The 18,168-nt window shown below is 41.7% G+C and overlaps 1 protein-coding gene across 2 annotated transcripts; it reads right to left on the bottom strand.

The window, feature by feature from the left end:
* Positions 1-940: 940 nt before the first annotated feature.
* On the bottom strand, positions 941-10,477 carry LOC110524651 (GDP-L-fucose synthase). Of its 2 annotated transcripts, XR_005051874.1 has the most exons (11): positions 10,359-10,477; positions 5,344-5,504; positions 5,037-5,151; positions 4,607-4,735; positions 4,454-4,527; positions 4,055-4,188; positions 3,778-3,909; positions 3,595-3,674; positions 3,367-3,466; positions 3,011-3,167; positions 941-2,017 (listed from the first exon to the last, which is right to left on the bottom strand). XR_005051874.1 is itself a non-coding variant. In XM_036978530.1 (10 exons), the coding sequence occupies exons 2-10, from the start codon at positions 5,502-5,504 to the stop codon at positions 3,112-3,114; spliced, it is 981 nt and encodes a 326-aa protein (XP_036834425.1). In that variant the 5' UTR covers positions 10,359-10,477; the 3' UTR covers positions 941-3,111. The 2 variants fall into 2 exon arrangements, 1 of the variants encoding a protein (XP_036834425.1); XM_036978530.1 differs by having other exon boundaries at positions 941-3,167.
* Between the last annotated feature and the right edge of the window lie 7,691 nt (positions 10,478-18,168).

Genomic DNA, 18,168 nt, shown 5'->3' with positions numbered 1-18,168 from the left:
GGCTACACAAAGCTTAAGTAGACCACAAAGGGAATCTGAACGCTGTTCGCTAGAAGAGACCGCTGTTTCAGCCTATGTAAAGGTGCCTAATTGAATTTCTTTGCATTTCAGATTTTCGAAATTGATCAAATCTCATTTAGTGAAGGAATTTCAGAAGTATTGCCTCTATAGCTAATACCGGACACTTATTCATTCTTTATCGCGCAGTCTTCTAAACCCCCGACTCAATTTAATGCCAATATTCATATTTATTTTTTGTTATACTTGTGTAAGGCTTTTTGTGACGTGGAACAGTAACTGTATTGATATCAGGTGCGTGATCCTCGTAATGTTACGATACAACTACTGAGATGCAGAATTAAATGTATATCACAAATGCGACCAGTTATTTTTCGTATTTGCAGTTAAATTATTTCACTGGCAAATGCCACAAACGGAGTCGAAAGGGGATTTGTCCATGTGTTTACGTACTGCTGGCAGTCGGCCAACGCAGCATCACAGCAAACAGAAGGCGCAGACACTGGGTAGCTACGGCAAATAATTATGTATTTATCATCTTGTCCGTTGACACAAACTCCGTAAATCTGTTTGCTGCAGCTCGAGAATCGGGATGTTAGATTCTCAGTGGATAAATGTTTATGAAAATGTAAAACAAAAAAATCAGGCCCTATTCATTTCTGCGTACTTTTAACTCGGATTTCGTACCTGCGTACATGGACAGATAATTGCGTAGCTGGTACGCAAAATGCGTGCATGTTTGCAGGTCTGACTGAATGAAGTTACCCCTTGACGTAGATCTGGTTGATTTTACCCACTAGGGGTTAGGGTAAGCTGATCCAGGTTCTGAACCTAGGGAAAACTTCACCCCAGAGCCACAAAACACTGTTCTGCACTGAAACAAGACTCAAAGTAGTGCTAAAATGACACCCAGACTCAGCAGTTAAAATAAACATTGATTTATTCTCTCAGCCCACCACTCATGTACATATTGCACAGTTGTATTTTGTGAAGAAAGTTATAAAAGAACATATCCAAAACTACCTGGTATTCTATATGATACAGCAGACAAATTGAGTAGTGAACAACCCACTCAAAATGGCAGCACAATGATTTATTTGTGGAAAATTCTATTTTGTTGCCATATTGGGTGGACATAGAGGGAATCCTATGGACAAATAACTAGTTTAAGTCCATTATACCCACTCTAGTCATATGGTATAGACATGGTTATAGAGGAGATAGGAGTCCTGCTGGTCACTCCAGACAAGATAGGAAGTAGGGTACTATTTGGGACACATCTTACATCAGAGGTGGGTAATTCCAGTCCCTGAGGGCCTGATTGGTGTGTCAGTTTTTCCCCAGCCCCAGCTAACACACCTGACTCCAATAATCAACTAATCATGATCTTCAGTTGAATGTAATTAGTTTAAATCAGCTGTGTTGGCTAGGGATGGGCGAAAAGTGTTTCACCAATCAGGCCCTCAAGGACTGGAGTTGCCCATCCCTGTCCTACATAGTGCCATAGATCTCTGGTCAAAAGTAGTGTACTATATAGGGCAGCCATACTCAACAGTTGGACCGTAGGCTGGATCTAGACTCAGAATGGGGTCAATACAGTCAGGATTCAACTCCTGGTATATCAACAAATAAGACATGGAAAATGTGTAGAATTGCAGGAAATTAGCTTTAAAACATTAATTTTTCTCTGCCAACAAAAGGGGTGTGAACAGTTTGGGGTCGAATGGGTTGAGGATTCATTATTACGCCGATAAATTACAATAGCCATCCAGACCTTTGCCACCTTCTCAAATAGTTTGAGTACAACTGATATAGGAACAGGATGCTGTTTGAGTGTTAAAACAGAGCGATTAGCCCAGCCTACACTCTACACATTCTTCATGGAATCTCAGCAACATGATCAGGACCACATTACATCAGTCTAACAGGACTTCATTTAATGGCAGATAATGTTCTTCATGTACGCTCTAAGTCCTAAGTTCTTTGTCAGTTCTAGAACCTTCAGCTCCACTCCTCCTGGTATTCTATATGATACAGCAGACAAATTGAGTAGTGAACAACCCACTCAAAATGGCAGCACAATGATTTATTTGTGGAAAATTCTATTTTGTTGCCATATTGGGTGGACATAGAGGGAATCCTATGGACAAATAACTAGTTTAAGTCCATTATACCCACTCTAGTCATATGGTATAGACATGGTTATAGAGGAGATAGGAGTCCTGCTGGTCACTCCAGACAAGATAGGAAGTAGGGTACTATTTGGGACACATCTTACATCAGAGGTGGGTAATTCCAGTCCCTGAGGGCCTGATTGGTGTGTCAGTTTTTCCCCAGCCCCAGCTAACACACCTGACTCCAATAATCAACTAATCATGATCTTCAGTTGAATGTAATTAGTTTAAATCAGCTGTGTTGGCTAGGGATGGGCGAAAAGTGTTTCACCAATCAGGCCCTCAAGGACTGGAGTTGCCCATCCCTGTCCTACATAGTGCCATAGATCTCTGGTCAAAAGTAGTGTACTATATAGGGCAGCCATACTCAACAGTTGGACCGTAGGCTGGATCTAGACTCAGAATGGGGTCAATACAGTCAGGATTCAACTCCTGGTATATCAACAAATAAGACATGGAAAATGTGTAGAATTGCAGGAAATTAGCTTTAAAACATTAATTTTTCTCTGCCAACAAAAGGGGTGTGAACAGTTTGGGGTCGAATGGGTTGAGGATTCATTATTACGCCGATAAATTACAATAGCCATCCAGACCTTTGCCACCTTCTCAAATAGTTTGAGTACAACTGATATAGGAACAGGATGCTGTTTGAGTGTTAAAACAGAGCGATTAGCCCAGCCTACACTCTACACATTCTTCATGGAATCTCAGCAACATGATCAGGACCACATTACATCAGTCTAACAGGACTTCATTTAATGGCAGATAATGTTCTTCATGTACGCTCTAAGTCCTAAGTTCTTTGTCAGTTCTAGAACCTTCAGCTCCACTCCTCCTGACCCCTCCATCACAGTCCCCTATTCCTGCTCCTTCCTTCCTAGGACTGGTTTCCTAACAGCCAATCTGTTTTGAGGAATCTTCACTTGCGGGCGGTGTCGTAATTGGCCACGAACCAATCACATGTCTCCTTCAAGGCTGTGTGTGTGAATTGGGGGGATAGGAGACTCAGCATCAGAAACCAAACAGCAGACATCTTTATTTGATATGTCAGTGGTGAACATGCATAAAGATGGCAGAATACATATATGACATTGTTTTTGGTTAAATGCACAAATAAATCTGCACAATCTACTTTTGGGGCTTTTCAAATGGCTGGTGTTGGGGAGGTAGGTACCTTGTTTGAAGGGGGTAAAGGTGAAGTTGGGGCAGTACCGCAGCAGCTTGGCGTTGCTGGCTGTCTTCTTGAACTGACCGTCTGCTTTAGTTCTGTCATACTGAAGGACAGGGGTTAAGGAATCAAACACTGAATGACTGACAGTGTGTGAGAGCAAGTGAGTATGAAAGAGAGAGAGGGACTGTGCTTGAGCTGTATATCTGGACATGCACCTAGGTGAAAGGATACAGTCACTTGACCTTTGAACCCCAGTGCTTCGACAACGCCCTCTGCTGCCTCCTTAATGGACACCTCCTCCTCCTCACCAACTAAAATACAGAGAGGGAGAATGAACGCTGAAGCCTGAAAATACTGTTGTTAAATGTGTGTGTGAGTACGAGAGAGAGAAAGTCAGAGTGTGCATATGCTCACCAGACAGTATGATGGGATCCACCTCAGGGTACTCTCTCAGCACCCAGAGGAAGAGACGAGCCAGATCCAATGAGTAGATGAACTGCCTTCTGGGAGTTCCTGAGCCCCACACCACCAATGGACTACCCTCCTCTAACACACACACACACACACGTGTGAAGGAATGTGGCTATACCGATCCTTGTAGGGAGGTATACTGTATAGATTAAAACAGTTAGCTGAAGAATAAATAACTAGAGAGTGATAGTTAACAGTAAGTGTTGTGTAGTCATCTTACTCTGAGCAATGTATGCTTTGTGTATGAGGCCTGGAAGTACATGTCCATCCTCGATGTTGAAGTTATCATGAGGGCCAAACACATTGGTCGGTATCACTGCTGTGTAGCATCGCCCACGCTGCTGGTGATACGCCCTGCAAGACAAACACACACCTCAACATAATGCACAAACATTGAACACACACACACACACTATTATTGAATATACACAGATTATGTTGACTCCCTTCTAGAGGTCACTGAGCAGCTAAAGGGTCAAGGGTACAGGAGGCCCACAAGATCGTTCTGGATGGGCCCGCAGAGGACGTCTATAGCAAAATAGGGAAGCTGTGCACACATACTTCCCTTGTAAAAGAAGACTTCCTGGTTAAATGAAGGTTCAATAAAACACCAACACACCTATTGTGGATATCGATCATTCTCTTAGCATAGGAGTAGCCAAAGTTAGACTCGTGAGGAGGGCCGTTGTGGATCTGCAAGATAATAAGTAAGACATAGTCAACTACCATCATGTCTACAACACACACACACACACACACACACACACGTTACCATGGTCTCATTGATGGGATAGGTGGTCTTATCAGGGAAAATGCAGGTGGAGAGACAGGAGACCACCCTGACAGCATCCACCTCGTGGGCTGCCTGCAGGACGTTGTCATTGATGTAGATGTTGTTCCTCTGGAGAACACACATGGATGAATACGTTGGTAAATAAACATGAACAAAATCATACACATGGAACCAGATGAACCAGGTTCCCAATTAGCACCCTATGAACTAGTTAGTACTGTACTACCTTGGACCAGGGCCCATAGTGAATAGAGTACCAATTGGGATGAAGCTTAAAATCGGTAAATAAACATTGAGTCCTTTTCATGGCAGTTTCCACCATTTTCAAAATAAGGTGAGAAATTGAACAAGTGCACACTTCTGGAGATGCAGCCTCTGTCATTACAACCCCTGAATCCCCTCCTCTTACCCAGAAGTCTAGGTTGGCCCTCATGTTCTTGAAGAGCCCTCCCACCATGGCTGCCAGGTGGATGACGTGGGTGGGCTGGTGCTTCAAAAACACTGCCTGCGTCTCACCCATGTCCCTGAGTGAGCATACACAAACCCACACACACGTCAGCTTGACTTTCAAAGACTCAGAGGCTGGGCTACAAAGGCATCCACAGTTAGCACTGAGGCAGGAGAGGGTCAGGTGTGTGTGTGTTGTTTGTGTATATACATGTGCGTGTATGCATACCATGTGTGTCTGTCTATGTGTGTGCACGTGTAGCTCTCACATGAGATTTGCATCCTTAGAGGAGAGGAAGATCCACTCCTCTCCCTCCCGCGCTCCTCCCTCTTCTTTGACCACATGTTCTATGGCCCTGCCCACCAGACCAGTCCCCCCAGTCACCAACACCCGCATAGGACTGCTCTGATCCACCATGTTATCTCCCATCTGCACAGAGGGGTAGTGAGGGTAAAGAAAGAAAGAGAAAGAGTAGGAGAGAGAAACACAGAAACAAAGAGTGAAAGGCTTACTATCTGCAGGTCATGTGCTCTGAAAGTAGGCTGCAACTTTTACAAAGGATTTCCCCTGAAATGACTGATGAATTCAATGATCAATTAAACAAGAGTTACTAACAGAGCTGAAGACTACCTCTGTACACAGAAAGTAGGCCTAGGTAATATAAACCTTTTCTACAGTTTCTCAAAGGATTGGGGTGCGTCACATACTGTACACTAACCAGGACAAGTAGGGAAGAACAATGACTATCCCAGAGCTTTTTAATTACATATTTAATTCCAGTAATGAAGGAATCCAACTCAAGAGGTTGTGGACTGAAGAAACATACATTTCCTGATGTTGCTTTTTACTTGCCTGTGCCAGCCATGCAAACATCCCTGTTACCAACTGTCATGACAAATGTTTAGGTTGTCACGAACAAGGTTTCCATCCAACCATTTCATGCAGGTGAATTACCTGATGCATGAAAAAAATCACGTCTGGGTTCATGGAAACAGGAAACGAGAGTACAAGTGTATAAATATTGATAGACAATTTGTTTGTTTGGTGTTTTTTTGCGTCTGTAAAAATAATTATGTGAGAAATTGCACAGAAACACATTTACACACAAATATTGATATAATAATCATATTGAATAGAAATTTGAGTCACGTGATGATTTGTTGTGTGGTCCTCCACTACGACTCAGGAAAGCACGCAGTTTATTAGGCTACAGATTAAACAAATTATGATGAAGTTCACAGGGTGGCGAAAGTGCACAGTGATGGACTCGATGCTTCTTTCCAATAAATATTAAGGGGTCATATTCTGGTGACATGATAATTGATGCTTGGCTGTCATTTGACAAATAAAAAAAAGAATATTGCTCCTATCAATAAAAAGGTATCTGTGACCAACAGATGCATATCTGTATTCCCAGTCATGTGAAATCCATCCTAGTTCCTTATTTGAATTGATTTATATGAAATGTTATTCAGTACAGTCCCATGTGGCTCAGTTGGTAGTGCATGGCGCTTGCAACACCAGGGTTTTGGGTTCGATTCCTATGAAGGACCAGTAAAAAATATTTATACAAGTGTAAGCATGTCTGCTAAATGACAAAAAATGAGAGACAATTTTGCATGTTGTGTTTATTTTTGTTCAGTGTAGATCAAAACAAAGTGTGTATATATAAGGAATCTCTTCATTATGTATGGTAAATATTATATACATAAATGCAAGTGGGCAAAATAAAATATATATATTTTTTTAACTTGAATTTTATTTGCAAATGCTACATAGTCTGAAAAACTGTAATGCAAGGCAAACCCTAATTGCCTGTGAAGCCTTTTGTATAAATGTATATACCCCGTGTATAACGTTTGTCTGTGCTTTTGGTGTACTGTTTTATAAGGTAAGCTTGTATCTTGTGTTATTTTTTAAAGTACAAGTTCAATGGGTTTCCATCACATTTTCAATTCTACTGGTTTTTGTTCTTGGCACGTGCGCACTAGCCAATTGCTCGCAGATACAGTGCGGGGAAACTACCTTCATGACAAGATTATTAAAAAAAGGTAGAGGTGTGGATCAGAAAACCAGCCAGTATCTGGTGAGACCACTATCTGCCTCATGCAGCGTGACACATCCCCTTTGCATTGAGTTGATCAGGCTGTTGATTGTGGCCTGTGGAATGTTGTCCCACTGCTCTTCAATGGCTGTGAGAAGTTGTTGGATATTGGTGGGAACTGAAACACACTGTCGTACATGTCGGTCCAGAGCATCCCAAACATGCTCAATGGGTCACATGTCTGGTGACTATGCAGGCCATGGAAGAACTGGGAAATGTTAAGCTTCCATGAGTTGTGTACAGATCCTTGCGACACAGGAATGTGCATTATCATGCTGAAATCTGAGGTGATGGCGGCATAGGAATGGCACGACAATGGGCCTCAGGATCTTGTCATGGTATCTCTGTGGATTAAAATTGCCATCGATAAAATGAAATTGTGTTAGTTGTCCGTAGCTTATACCTGCCCATTCCATAACCCCACCTCCACCATTGGGCACTCTGTTCACAACGTTGACATCAGCAAACCGCTCACCCACACCACGCCATACACACTGTCTGCCATCTGCCCAGTACAGTTGAAACTGGGATTTACCCTTGAAGAGAGCACTTCTCCAGCGTGCCAGTAGCCATCGAAGGTGAGCATTTGCCAACAGAAGTCGGTTACGATGCTGAACTGCAGTCAGGTCAAGATCCGGGTGAGGACGACGAGCATGCAGATTCTGAGACAGTTTCTGACAGAAATTATTTAGGTTGTGCAAACCCACAGTTTCATCAGCTGTCCGGGTGGCTGGTCTCAGACGATCCTGCAGGTGAAGAAGCCGGATGTGGAGGTACTGGGCTGGTGTGGTTACACGTGGTCTGCGGTTGTGAGGCTGGTTGGATGTACTGACAAATTATCAAAAAACAATGTTGGAGGCTGCTTATGGTAGAGAAATTAACATTAAATTATCTGGCAACATCTCTGGTGGACATTCCTGCAGTCAGCATGCCAATTGCACACTCCCTCAAAACTAGAACATTTGTGTCATTGTGTTGTGTGATAAAACTGCACATTTTAGAGTGGCCTTTTGTCCCCAGCATAAGGTGCACCTGTGTAATGACCATGCTGTTTAATCAGTTTCTTGATATGTCACATCTTTCAGGCGGGTGGATTATCTTGGCAATGGAGAAATGCTCACTAACTGGGATGTAAACAAATTTGTGCATAAAATGTGAGATAAGCTTTTTGTGCATATGGAACATCTCTGGGATATTTCATTTCAGCTCATGAAACATGGGACCAACACTTTACATGTTGCATTTATATTTTTGTTCAGTATAAATCCTGAATAAATTAAATTGTAATTCGTAAGATATCATACTCAATGGATGATGGACATCCACAAATGAATACATACCATATGAAACGTAACATATCACACTAATTGGAGTGTTATGTATTTACATGTACTATGTTATGTCTACACAAGTCCAGGTTGGTTGCAGCGCGCAGTGAAAGGCAGTTAATAGGTCTGCCGAGGCCTATCACAAGATCTCAAAATTTAACCAATTCAAATGGTTGCAACAAGGTCGTTTTTACTGATCTGATTGTCAGTGTCAGCAAAGTAGGCTATTTGTGTCATAGGAAGAAAAAAAACATGTTGCTTATCCTCTCCAGTCATAATAGAGTGTAGTAGAATTGCATTTAATGCGTTTATAAAAGGCGACATTTTTCCGTGCAACGAACGGAGAAGAAACGTCTAATTATGTCTATATGTCATTACGTGCTGACACCTGCATTACCCGATAGTGATGGCATTTAGGCTTAAACTACGAGTGTTTTAAAGATGCATCTTTCTTACTACGGCTGGCAATTATTGGGCGATGGTCTTCAACAGCTTTAGATGATAGGCAGTTTAGAAAGGCAGTAGGCTAGCTTGAGCATACTGTATTTATATTTAATGCAGTCACCTCGGTTTTCATTTGAATCATGTTATATACATCGCTTGTTTGTATCAATTGCAAAGACATTGGCAACTTCCGAACAAAGTTGACAATAAATAAAAAGTTATCGGCGGTTACGATGAATTTAGCCATAAAATGTTTTGTGAAACCGGGCCCAAATCGGTTTGTTTTGCTAATGGTGATTGTCATAATTTAAGCTAATAATATAACGCAATGAAATCTACTCATCACATTAGGAATAGTAGCCCATCATCTCTCATTCGTCTGCAAAGGCGATGGGTTGATGTTTGCAATCTTACAGGTGAAAAATAACCTGTCGGCATTGTAGGGACTTCATAGCGTGTTTTTATGCACGTACGTCATGTTTCACTGTGTGCGCCGTTCCATGAGTAAATTAGTCAATGTATGACGAGTTTGAGTAGTGGTTATTGTATATGCCGTTCCACAGACCTTTAAACCTAATCTTGCGGTTATAGGTCTAATTAATGACTGGGGTCATTTGTTTGTTTTTGCTGTTCTCCAAATAGCATGTTTCTAAATATTTGTCATACACTAGATTTAGCTGAACCGACATTACTGTCCTAGGATTTTAACCCACTGTCCCAGGATTTTAACCCACTGTCCAAGGATTTTAACCCACAGTCCCAGGATTTTAACCCACTGTCCTAACCCACTGTCCCGGGATTTTAACCCACTGTCCCAGGATTTTAACCCACTGTCCCAGGATTTTAACCCACTGTCCCAGGATTTTAACCCACTGTCCCAGGATTTTAACCCACTGTCCTAACCCACTGTCCCGGGATTTTAACCCACTGTCCTAACCCACTGTCCCGGGATTTTAACCCACTGTCCCAGGATTTTAACCCACTGTCCCAGGATTTTAACCCACTGTCCAAGGATTTTAACCCATTGTCCCAGGATTTTAACCCACTGTCCCAGGATTTTAACCCACTGTCCCAGGATTTTAACCCACTGTCCTAACCCACTGTCCCGGGATTTTAACCCACTGTCCTAGTCCTAACCCACTGTCCCGGGATTTTAACCCACTGTCCTAGGATTTTAACCCACTGTCCTAGGATTTTAACCCACTGTCCTAGGATTTTAACCCACTGTTAAGAGGATGACGAAACTAAACATTTTTAAAAAGTAGTTACCAAAAGAGGATACTGTTCGCATAGCAAGACTTGTAACAGTACAACTTCAATCAAATTTCTCTTTTAGATAGCACCCTTATGGGATAAAAACTACGATTTTTAGTTAGCTACAGTTACATAAAAAAATGTTCTGCTTACCAGTTACTCCAGAGCTTGATTCTTCTTCTAGCTAGCTATGAAGTCAGAAGCTTCCATGACCGGATTCCAGTCCAAATGAGATGGTTAGGGCGATGACGAAAGTATTTTGGCGAGTCCCGCCTCCAGCTGAACAGGGGGGAAGCACGGAGCAAGGAGTGGCGACGTTACGCAAGTGGAGGCTGATTTGGGGTCAGTTATGCATTTTCTCCACCAATGGTAAAGGATGACTGGGAAAGGAAGCTGATCCTAGATCTGTAAATGCCCTTCCTAGAGGAAATTCACCCCTGAGACAATCGAGTTCTCAGCACTCAGCAAAGGTGAACCGGTGCACAGGTTTTACATATTGGCATGTTGACATATGACTCACACATGACTGTTTCCTTGTTGAGATTCAATTTCCAATCTTTGGGCCCCTGTTGTTCAGCCTATATATGTTTTATGACCTTCCTTCTTCCGTGTGCCATGAAGTGGAGATCCAGATGTTTGCAGACAGGTGGTCTACATCCATGGAAAGAGAGCTGAGCAAGTGGCAGTTGAGAATGTTTCACAATGGCTCAACAAATCCTGGCTCACCCTAAATGTGGGAAAAACAGTAGCTATGTATTTCTTCATCTATTAAAAAGCAGCAGGTCTACTCCCATATCCTCATACATGGCCAAAAGATCAAAACGGTCTCAGAATTCAAATACCTCGGCATAATCCTTGATCCCACCCTCAATTAAAAACTCTTTCTCCACCGAGGCTTCCAGAATGTTCTTACATGCTATGGGTTTCTCCCATTTCTTACTGTATCACCAACTGGTCACAAGCATGTGAGACATCCCTGAAACCTCTCAAATCACTCTATAAAGAAGTATTGATCATCTTGTACAACAAAAACACGGCACTACCACCACTGCAATATAATAACAAGTTCAACCTGTTTAGTTTCGACAACTTCATTCTGTTCTCAGAAATCTGCCTGGTTTACAAGTTAACTCACAATCTAGCACCTCCACCCCCGAGTGTCTGTAAATCTCTGCTCCGAGCAAAATAGCAGTGTTCCAAGAACCTCCACCAGGGGGGACTGTAGCATCTCCAGACGGTCCACACCTTTGCACAATCGGCATTCTCATTCAATGCATCTAAGAAGTGGAATGACCTCCCCTCTGCTCTGAAAACATGTAGCAGCTTCCAAGCCTTCTCCACTGAGACAAAACACGTCCAATCAGCCATGCACTCATTGATTTTAACTTAAAAGGCCATACTGACTTTTAATGCAACAGAAGACACATTAGTACATACACAGGTGTAATTTCAATACGTGCAGTAACTGGGCTATGCACAATATTTCCTATTTTTATAGGTATATTACATTGAATCAAATAGCAATGTGTTTCTATGGACAATGTTTTGACTTCTGTGGTGAAACATGTCTCTATGTCCTGATCTCTGTTCTATTATATATTTTTTTACTGTTTTGTGTTTTTGTATAATGTTTCCATTGCTAGAAGTTCACCTACAGTGCATTCAGAAATTATTCAGACCCCTTGACTTTTTCCACATTTTGTGGATGATCAATGTAAACAATATGCACCTGAGCTCAATTATGAGTCTCACAGCAAATGGTCTGAATACTTATGTAAATTTGCACACACACACACACAGAAAAAAACCTGTTTTTGCGTTGTCATTATGGGGTATTATGTGTAGATTGATGAGGATTGTTTTGTTGTTGCAATTTTAGAATGAGGCTGTAAAGTAAGAAAAAAAGTAAAGGGGTCTGAATACTTTCCAAATGCACTGTATGTCTAGATGCTTTCGGGACTAGATGAAAATGAGCTATTAACTACATCTGCTGCAACACATGTTTTCTCAGTGCTCTGAGATTTGTTTTTGATGTACATTGTCCCAGCCAAATAAACATAACAAATAAATAAAAATGACAAAAGAACTGTCCAGATTACCAAATTACAAGTGGATATTTACCACAATTACCACCTTGGCCACCAGTCTCATAATCCTCTACGATCCAGGCCAGTCTGCACTAGAGGGCTTTACTCAGAATTAGGGTGGCAACATTCGGTTATAGCCCCCATGCTGTCTTTATTTTAAAAAATCATCACTGTATGTCTAATAAATCAGTATGTGTTCATTTAATGAAAATAACTCCAACATATATTTGTTATCATTAATTTCCATGAGCTTCCTTTGGCCCTTGAAATGCTCAGTCTGATTGTGTGGGAGTTAGGGAACAAATTATATATTTTTAAACTGCACTGTCCCTTTAACTTTCCCGAAATTCTCAGATTTTCCAGAAATGCGGGTAGCAACATTCCCTGAATCAGATGGGAACAAGCAGGACATCCAGAATCCCCGAACCAGTATTTCAGAAAAACCTAAGAAAGTTCCCAGAATTTTGCAACCCTAGACAAAATTATACATGGTGCATTGGTATATTCATAGATACCCTCATAGATATCATCCTAACCAACTTGCCCTCTAAATACACCTCTGCTGTCTTCAACCAAGATCTCAGCGATCACTGCCTCATTGCCTGCATCCGTAATGGGTCAGCGGTCAAACGACCTCCACTCATCACTGTCAAACGCTCCCTGAAACACTTCAGTGAGTAGGCCTTTCTAATCGACCTGGTCGGGGTATCCTGGAAGGATATTGATCTCATCCCGTCAGTAGAGGATGCCTGGATATTTTTTTTAAATGCCTTCCTAACCATCTTAAATAAACACGCCCCATTCAAGAAATTTAGAACCAGGAACAGATATAGCCCTCGGTTCTCCCCAGACCTGACTGCCCTTAACCAACACAAAAACATCCTATGGCGTTCTGCATTAGCATCGAACAGCCCCCGTGATATGCAGCTGTTCAGGGAAGCTAGAAACCATTATACACAGGCAGATAGAAAAGCTAAGGCTAGCTTTTTCAAGCAGAAATTTGCTTCCTGCAACACTAACTCAAAAAAGTTCTGGGACACTGTAAAGTCCATGGAGAATAAGAACACCTCCTCCCAGCTGCCCACTACACTGAAGATAGGAAACACTGTCACCACTGATAAATCCACCATAATTGAGAATTTCAATAAGCATTTTTCTACGGCTGGCCATGCTTTCCACCTGGCTACTCCTACCCCGGTCAACAGCACTGCAGCCCCACAGCAACTCGCCCAAGCCTTCCACATTTCTCCTTCTCCCAAATCCGTTCAGCTGATGTTCTGAAAGAGCTGCAAAATCTGGACCCCTACAAATCAGCCGGGCTAGACAATCTGGACCCTTTCTTTCTAAAATTATCTGCCGAAATTGTTGCCACCCCTATTACTAGCCTGTTCAACCTCTCTTTCGTGTCGTCTGAGATTCCCAAAGATTGGAAAGCAGCTGCGGTCATCCCCCTCTTCAAAGGGGGGGGACACTCTTGACCCAAACTGCTACAGACCTATATCTATCCTACCATGCCTTTCTAAGGTCTTCGAAAGCCAAGTCAACAAACAGATCACCGACCATTTCGAATCTCACCATACCTTCTCTGTTATGCAATCTGGTTTCAGAGCTGGTCATGGGTGCACCTCAGCCACGCTCAAGGTCCTAAATGATATCTTAACCGCCATCGATAAGAAACATTACTGTGCAGCCGTATTCATTGATCTGGCCAAGGCTTTCGACTCTGTCAATCACCACATCCTCATCGGCAGACTCGGCAGCCTTGGTTTCTCAAATGATTGCCTCGCCTGGTTCACCAACTACTTCTCTGATAAAGTTCACTGTGTCAAATCGGTCTGCTGTCCGGACCTCTGGCAGTCTCTATGGGGGTGCCACAGGGTTCAATTCTTGGACCGACTCTCTTCTCTGTATACATCAATGAGGTTGCTCTTGCTGCTGGTGAGTCTCTGATCCACCTCTACGCAGACGACACCATTCTGTATACTTCTGGCCCTTCTTTAGTCACTGTGTCAACAACCCTCCAGGCAAGCTTCAATGCCATACAACTCTCCTTCCGTGGCCTCCAATTGCTCTTAAATACAAGTAAAACTAAATGCATGCTCTTCAACCGATCGCTACCTGCACCTGCCCGCCTGTCCAACATCACTACTCTGGACGGCTCTGACTTAGAATACGTGGACAACTACAAATACTTAGGTGTCTGGTTAGACTGTAAACTCTCCTTCCAGACTCATATCAAACATCTCCAATCCAAAGTTAAATCTAGAATTGGCTTCCTATTTCGCAACAAAGCATCCTTCACTCATGCTGCCAAACATACCCTTGTAAAACTGACCATCCTACCAATCCTCGACTTTGGCGATGTCGTTTACAAAATAGCCTCCAATACCCTACTCAACAAATTGGATGCAGTCTATCACAGTGCAATCCGTTTTGTCACCAAAGCCCCATATTCTACCCACCATTGCGACCTGTATGCTCTCGTTGGCTGGCCCTCGCTTCATACTCGTCGCCAAACCCACTGGCTCCATGTCATCTACAAGACCCTGCTAGGTAAAGTCCCCCCTTATCTCAGCTCGCTGGTCACCATAGCATCTCCCACCTGTAGCACACGCTCCAGCAGGTATATCTCTCTAGTCACCCCAAAACCAATTCTTTCTTTGGCCGCCTCTCCTTCCAGTTCTCTGCTGCCAATGACTGGAACGAACTACAAAAATCTCTGAAACTGGAAACACTTATCTCCCTCACTAGCTTTAAGCACCAACTGTCAGAGCAGCTCACAGATTACTGCACCTGTACATAGCCCACCTATAATTTAGCCCAAACAACTACCTCTTTCCCTACTGTATTTAATTTATTTATTTTGCTCCTTTGCACCCCATTATTTTTATTTCTGCTTTGCACATTCTTCCATTGCAAATCTACCATTCCAGTGTTTTACTTGCTATTTGTATTTACTTTGCCACCATGGCCTTTTTTTGCCTTTACCTCCCTTATCTCACCTCATTTGCTCACATCGTATATAGACTTGTTTAGACTGTATGTTTGTTTTACTCCATGTGTAACTCTGTGTCGTTGTATGTGTCGAACTGCTTTGCTTTATCTTGGCCAGGTCGCAATTGTAAATGAGAACTTGTTCTTAACTAGCCTACCTGGTTAAATAAAGGTGAAATAAATAAAATAAATAAAAAATATTGACATGGGAGACAACAATGAAAATCATGGACTGTCACTGTGTTAGTTAATAAAAGTGTCACACAAACCAGGGATATTTCACATTTGAATAGTTTATTAAACAATGTCCATTTTACTTCCCAAGTCTTCTCTCCAACAGAGTGATTGACATACAGTTGACGTTAAAATAGAAAATAAAACGTTGAGGAGCAGGGAGGAGGAGGAAGAGGAAGAAGAGGAGGTGAGGAGTACAGAGTACATAGCAGCTGACTCCCACCTTACTTATGTTCAATATCAGTCATTTTAATGACATTAATAATTATAACAGTATGGACACTGACTATAAGAAGAACATGTGTAGCAACAAATAAAAATGAGAACCAACAGTAATCATTAAAAACAAAGATATTTAAGAGATTTCAAATCATATCTCTTATAAGTGGATTTTTTTTTAAAGCTAAATATTGTAAGGATTAAGGATTGTAAATCCTTTCTGTAAGTATTTGATGTAGATTTTTTCATGTTTTGTTTTTTTAGTAACTTTATGTTTTTAAAAGAGTAGTGACCCAAAGTTCTGCATGCTAATTCAATCAATTTGCTGGGTCAATGCATGACATCACTGCATTCTATTCTATCTACTGTTCACACACACATACACACACACACACACACACACACACACACAAACACACACACACACACACACACACACACACACACACACACACACACACACACACACACACACACACACACACACACACACACACACACACACACACACACACACACACACACACACACACACACACACACACACACACACACGACTAGTTACACTATCATCCTGTCTATGGTATCTTATATTTCTATAGCATCTTTGCTTGGGAAACAACTCCCCAGAGCTAAATGTATCAGCGGCCAGAAGTGTTGCAGTTGTCTTGGTAAAGAAACATTTAGTGTACCTCCCAAATGGCACCCTGCTCCCTATATAATGTGCTACTTTTGAACAGAGCCCACCAGGTTTATGTCAAAAGTAGTGCAATATATAAGGAATATGGTGCCATTTGGGACGCTTAATTGATCATAGGAAGAGCTGAAGATGGCACACATTTCTGTTTATATGTTCTTTAGAGAAACACTAAGAAGGCCAGTTCACAGATGAAGAAAGAGACCTCTATCATAAAACTTGACCATCATTGTCTGGCTCACACCCAGAACATAATAATACAAACAAAAACCAACAACACCCTGTTGATACAATTATTTCCACAGCTGTTTCCATTGTTACGTACTGTACGTGTGATGCTTTATTTACTTGTGTTGTTATGGCAATCTTGTTGTATTTTCCACGTTGGTCTGTACAGTGGTCCAATGTACACGTTGGTCATGTTCTGTGTAGTGTGTGTGTGAGAGTGTGTATCAGGATGCAGTGGAGTAGGGTGACAGAGGAAACATAACTCTCTCTCTCTCTCCTTCACTGATCCACTTTATCTCTTTAGATTGAGATGTTTGTATTGTCACATACACCCAGTTTAACAAAGAAAGGATCATTCTACCACAAATACACACACGCAATATTTGAGTGTGTGATAGCGCCAAATACACACAAACACACAATATGTGATTGTGTGAAAGCTTCAAGTACACACACACACAATACCTGAGTGTATGAGAGATTCAAATACACACACACACAATATGTTAGTGTATGAGGGCTTCAAATACACACACACACACAACATGTTAGTGTATGAGAGATTCTGTGAATGCAAGAGCATGAGAGTCCTTCTGCCATAATAATAATTAGGCTAAGGATGGTGTGTGTGTGTGTGTGAGTGTGTGTGTGTGTGTGTGTGTGTGCGCATGGTGGTCTCAAGGGATGGGAGGTTCACAAGCATCCATTCCTATAAACCTGTCACCAAAAAATGTAACACAAATGAACAGAACTGAAAAAACACAGCTGGACTTAACTCTCAGACACACAGAGACACCTACTGTACATATCAGGGTCACATATCAACATGTATGTGCATATGAACATGTGATGTATATGCCCTGTTATATTGAAAACACACACAAGCACATACATGCCTGCACGTACACACACATTCATTCAAAGAAACATAAAGACAATGTGCATCCTATTCCCTATATAGTGCACTATTTTTGACAAAAATAAGTGTATTATAAAGGAATAGGGTGCCATTTGGGAGACAGACACAGACATTTTGAACCCTAAAGTATACTGTCTATGAAGAAGGCATTAAGGAAATATTGCTGAAATAAATACAAATAAATTAAATTATATAAAACAGTGGGTTAAAAAACATTAAAACTCTGTTAAATACAACAAATCATCAATTAATAAAACAAAAAACATATCTTTAAAAATAATAATCCATACCAAGTCACATCTGCTAACAGAAAACATACTTTTGTACGGGTCCAAAAGACAGACAGTACTCTGACAACCGGTAGATGGAGACAGACAGGTACATTTGTAAACAACAGACAGAGTAAAAGACATACAGACATACAGACAGAAAAACAGACAGAGGTGGACGGATCTCAATTTAGACATTCAGAAATCATGTCAGTATGAGGGAATGGAGGTGTATGTAGTCTTGAGGATGTGTAGGGGGGGTAGGTGAAGAGGAATGAAGAGGGGTAAAGAGGAATGAAGAGGGGTGAAGAGGAAT

The sequence above is a fragment of the Oncorhynchus mykiss genome, chromosome 5, assembly GCF_013265735.2.
Source record: "Oncorhynchus mykiss isolate Arlee chromosome 5, USDA_OmykA_1.1, whole genome shotgun sequence".
Lineage (NCBI taxonomy): Eukaryota > Metazoa > Chordata > Actinopteri > Salmoniformes > Salmonidae > Oncorhynchus > Oncorhynchus mykiss.
This window is presented reverse-complemented; position numbering and strand designations above follow the sequence as displayed.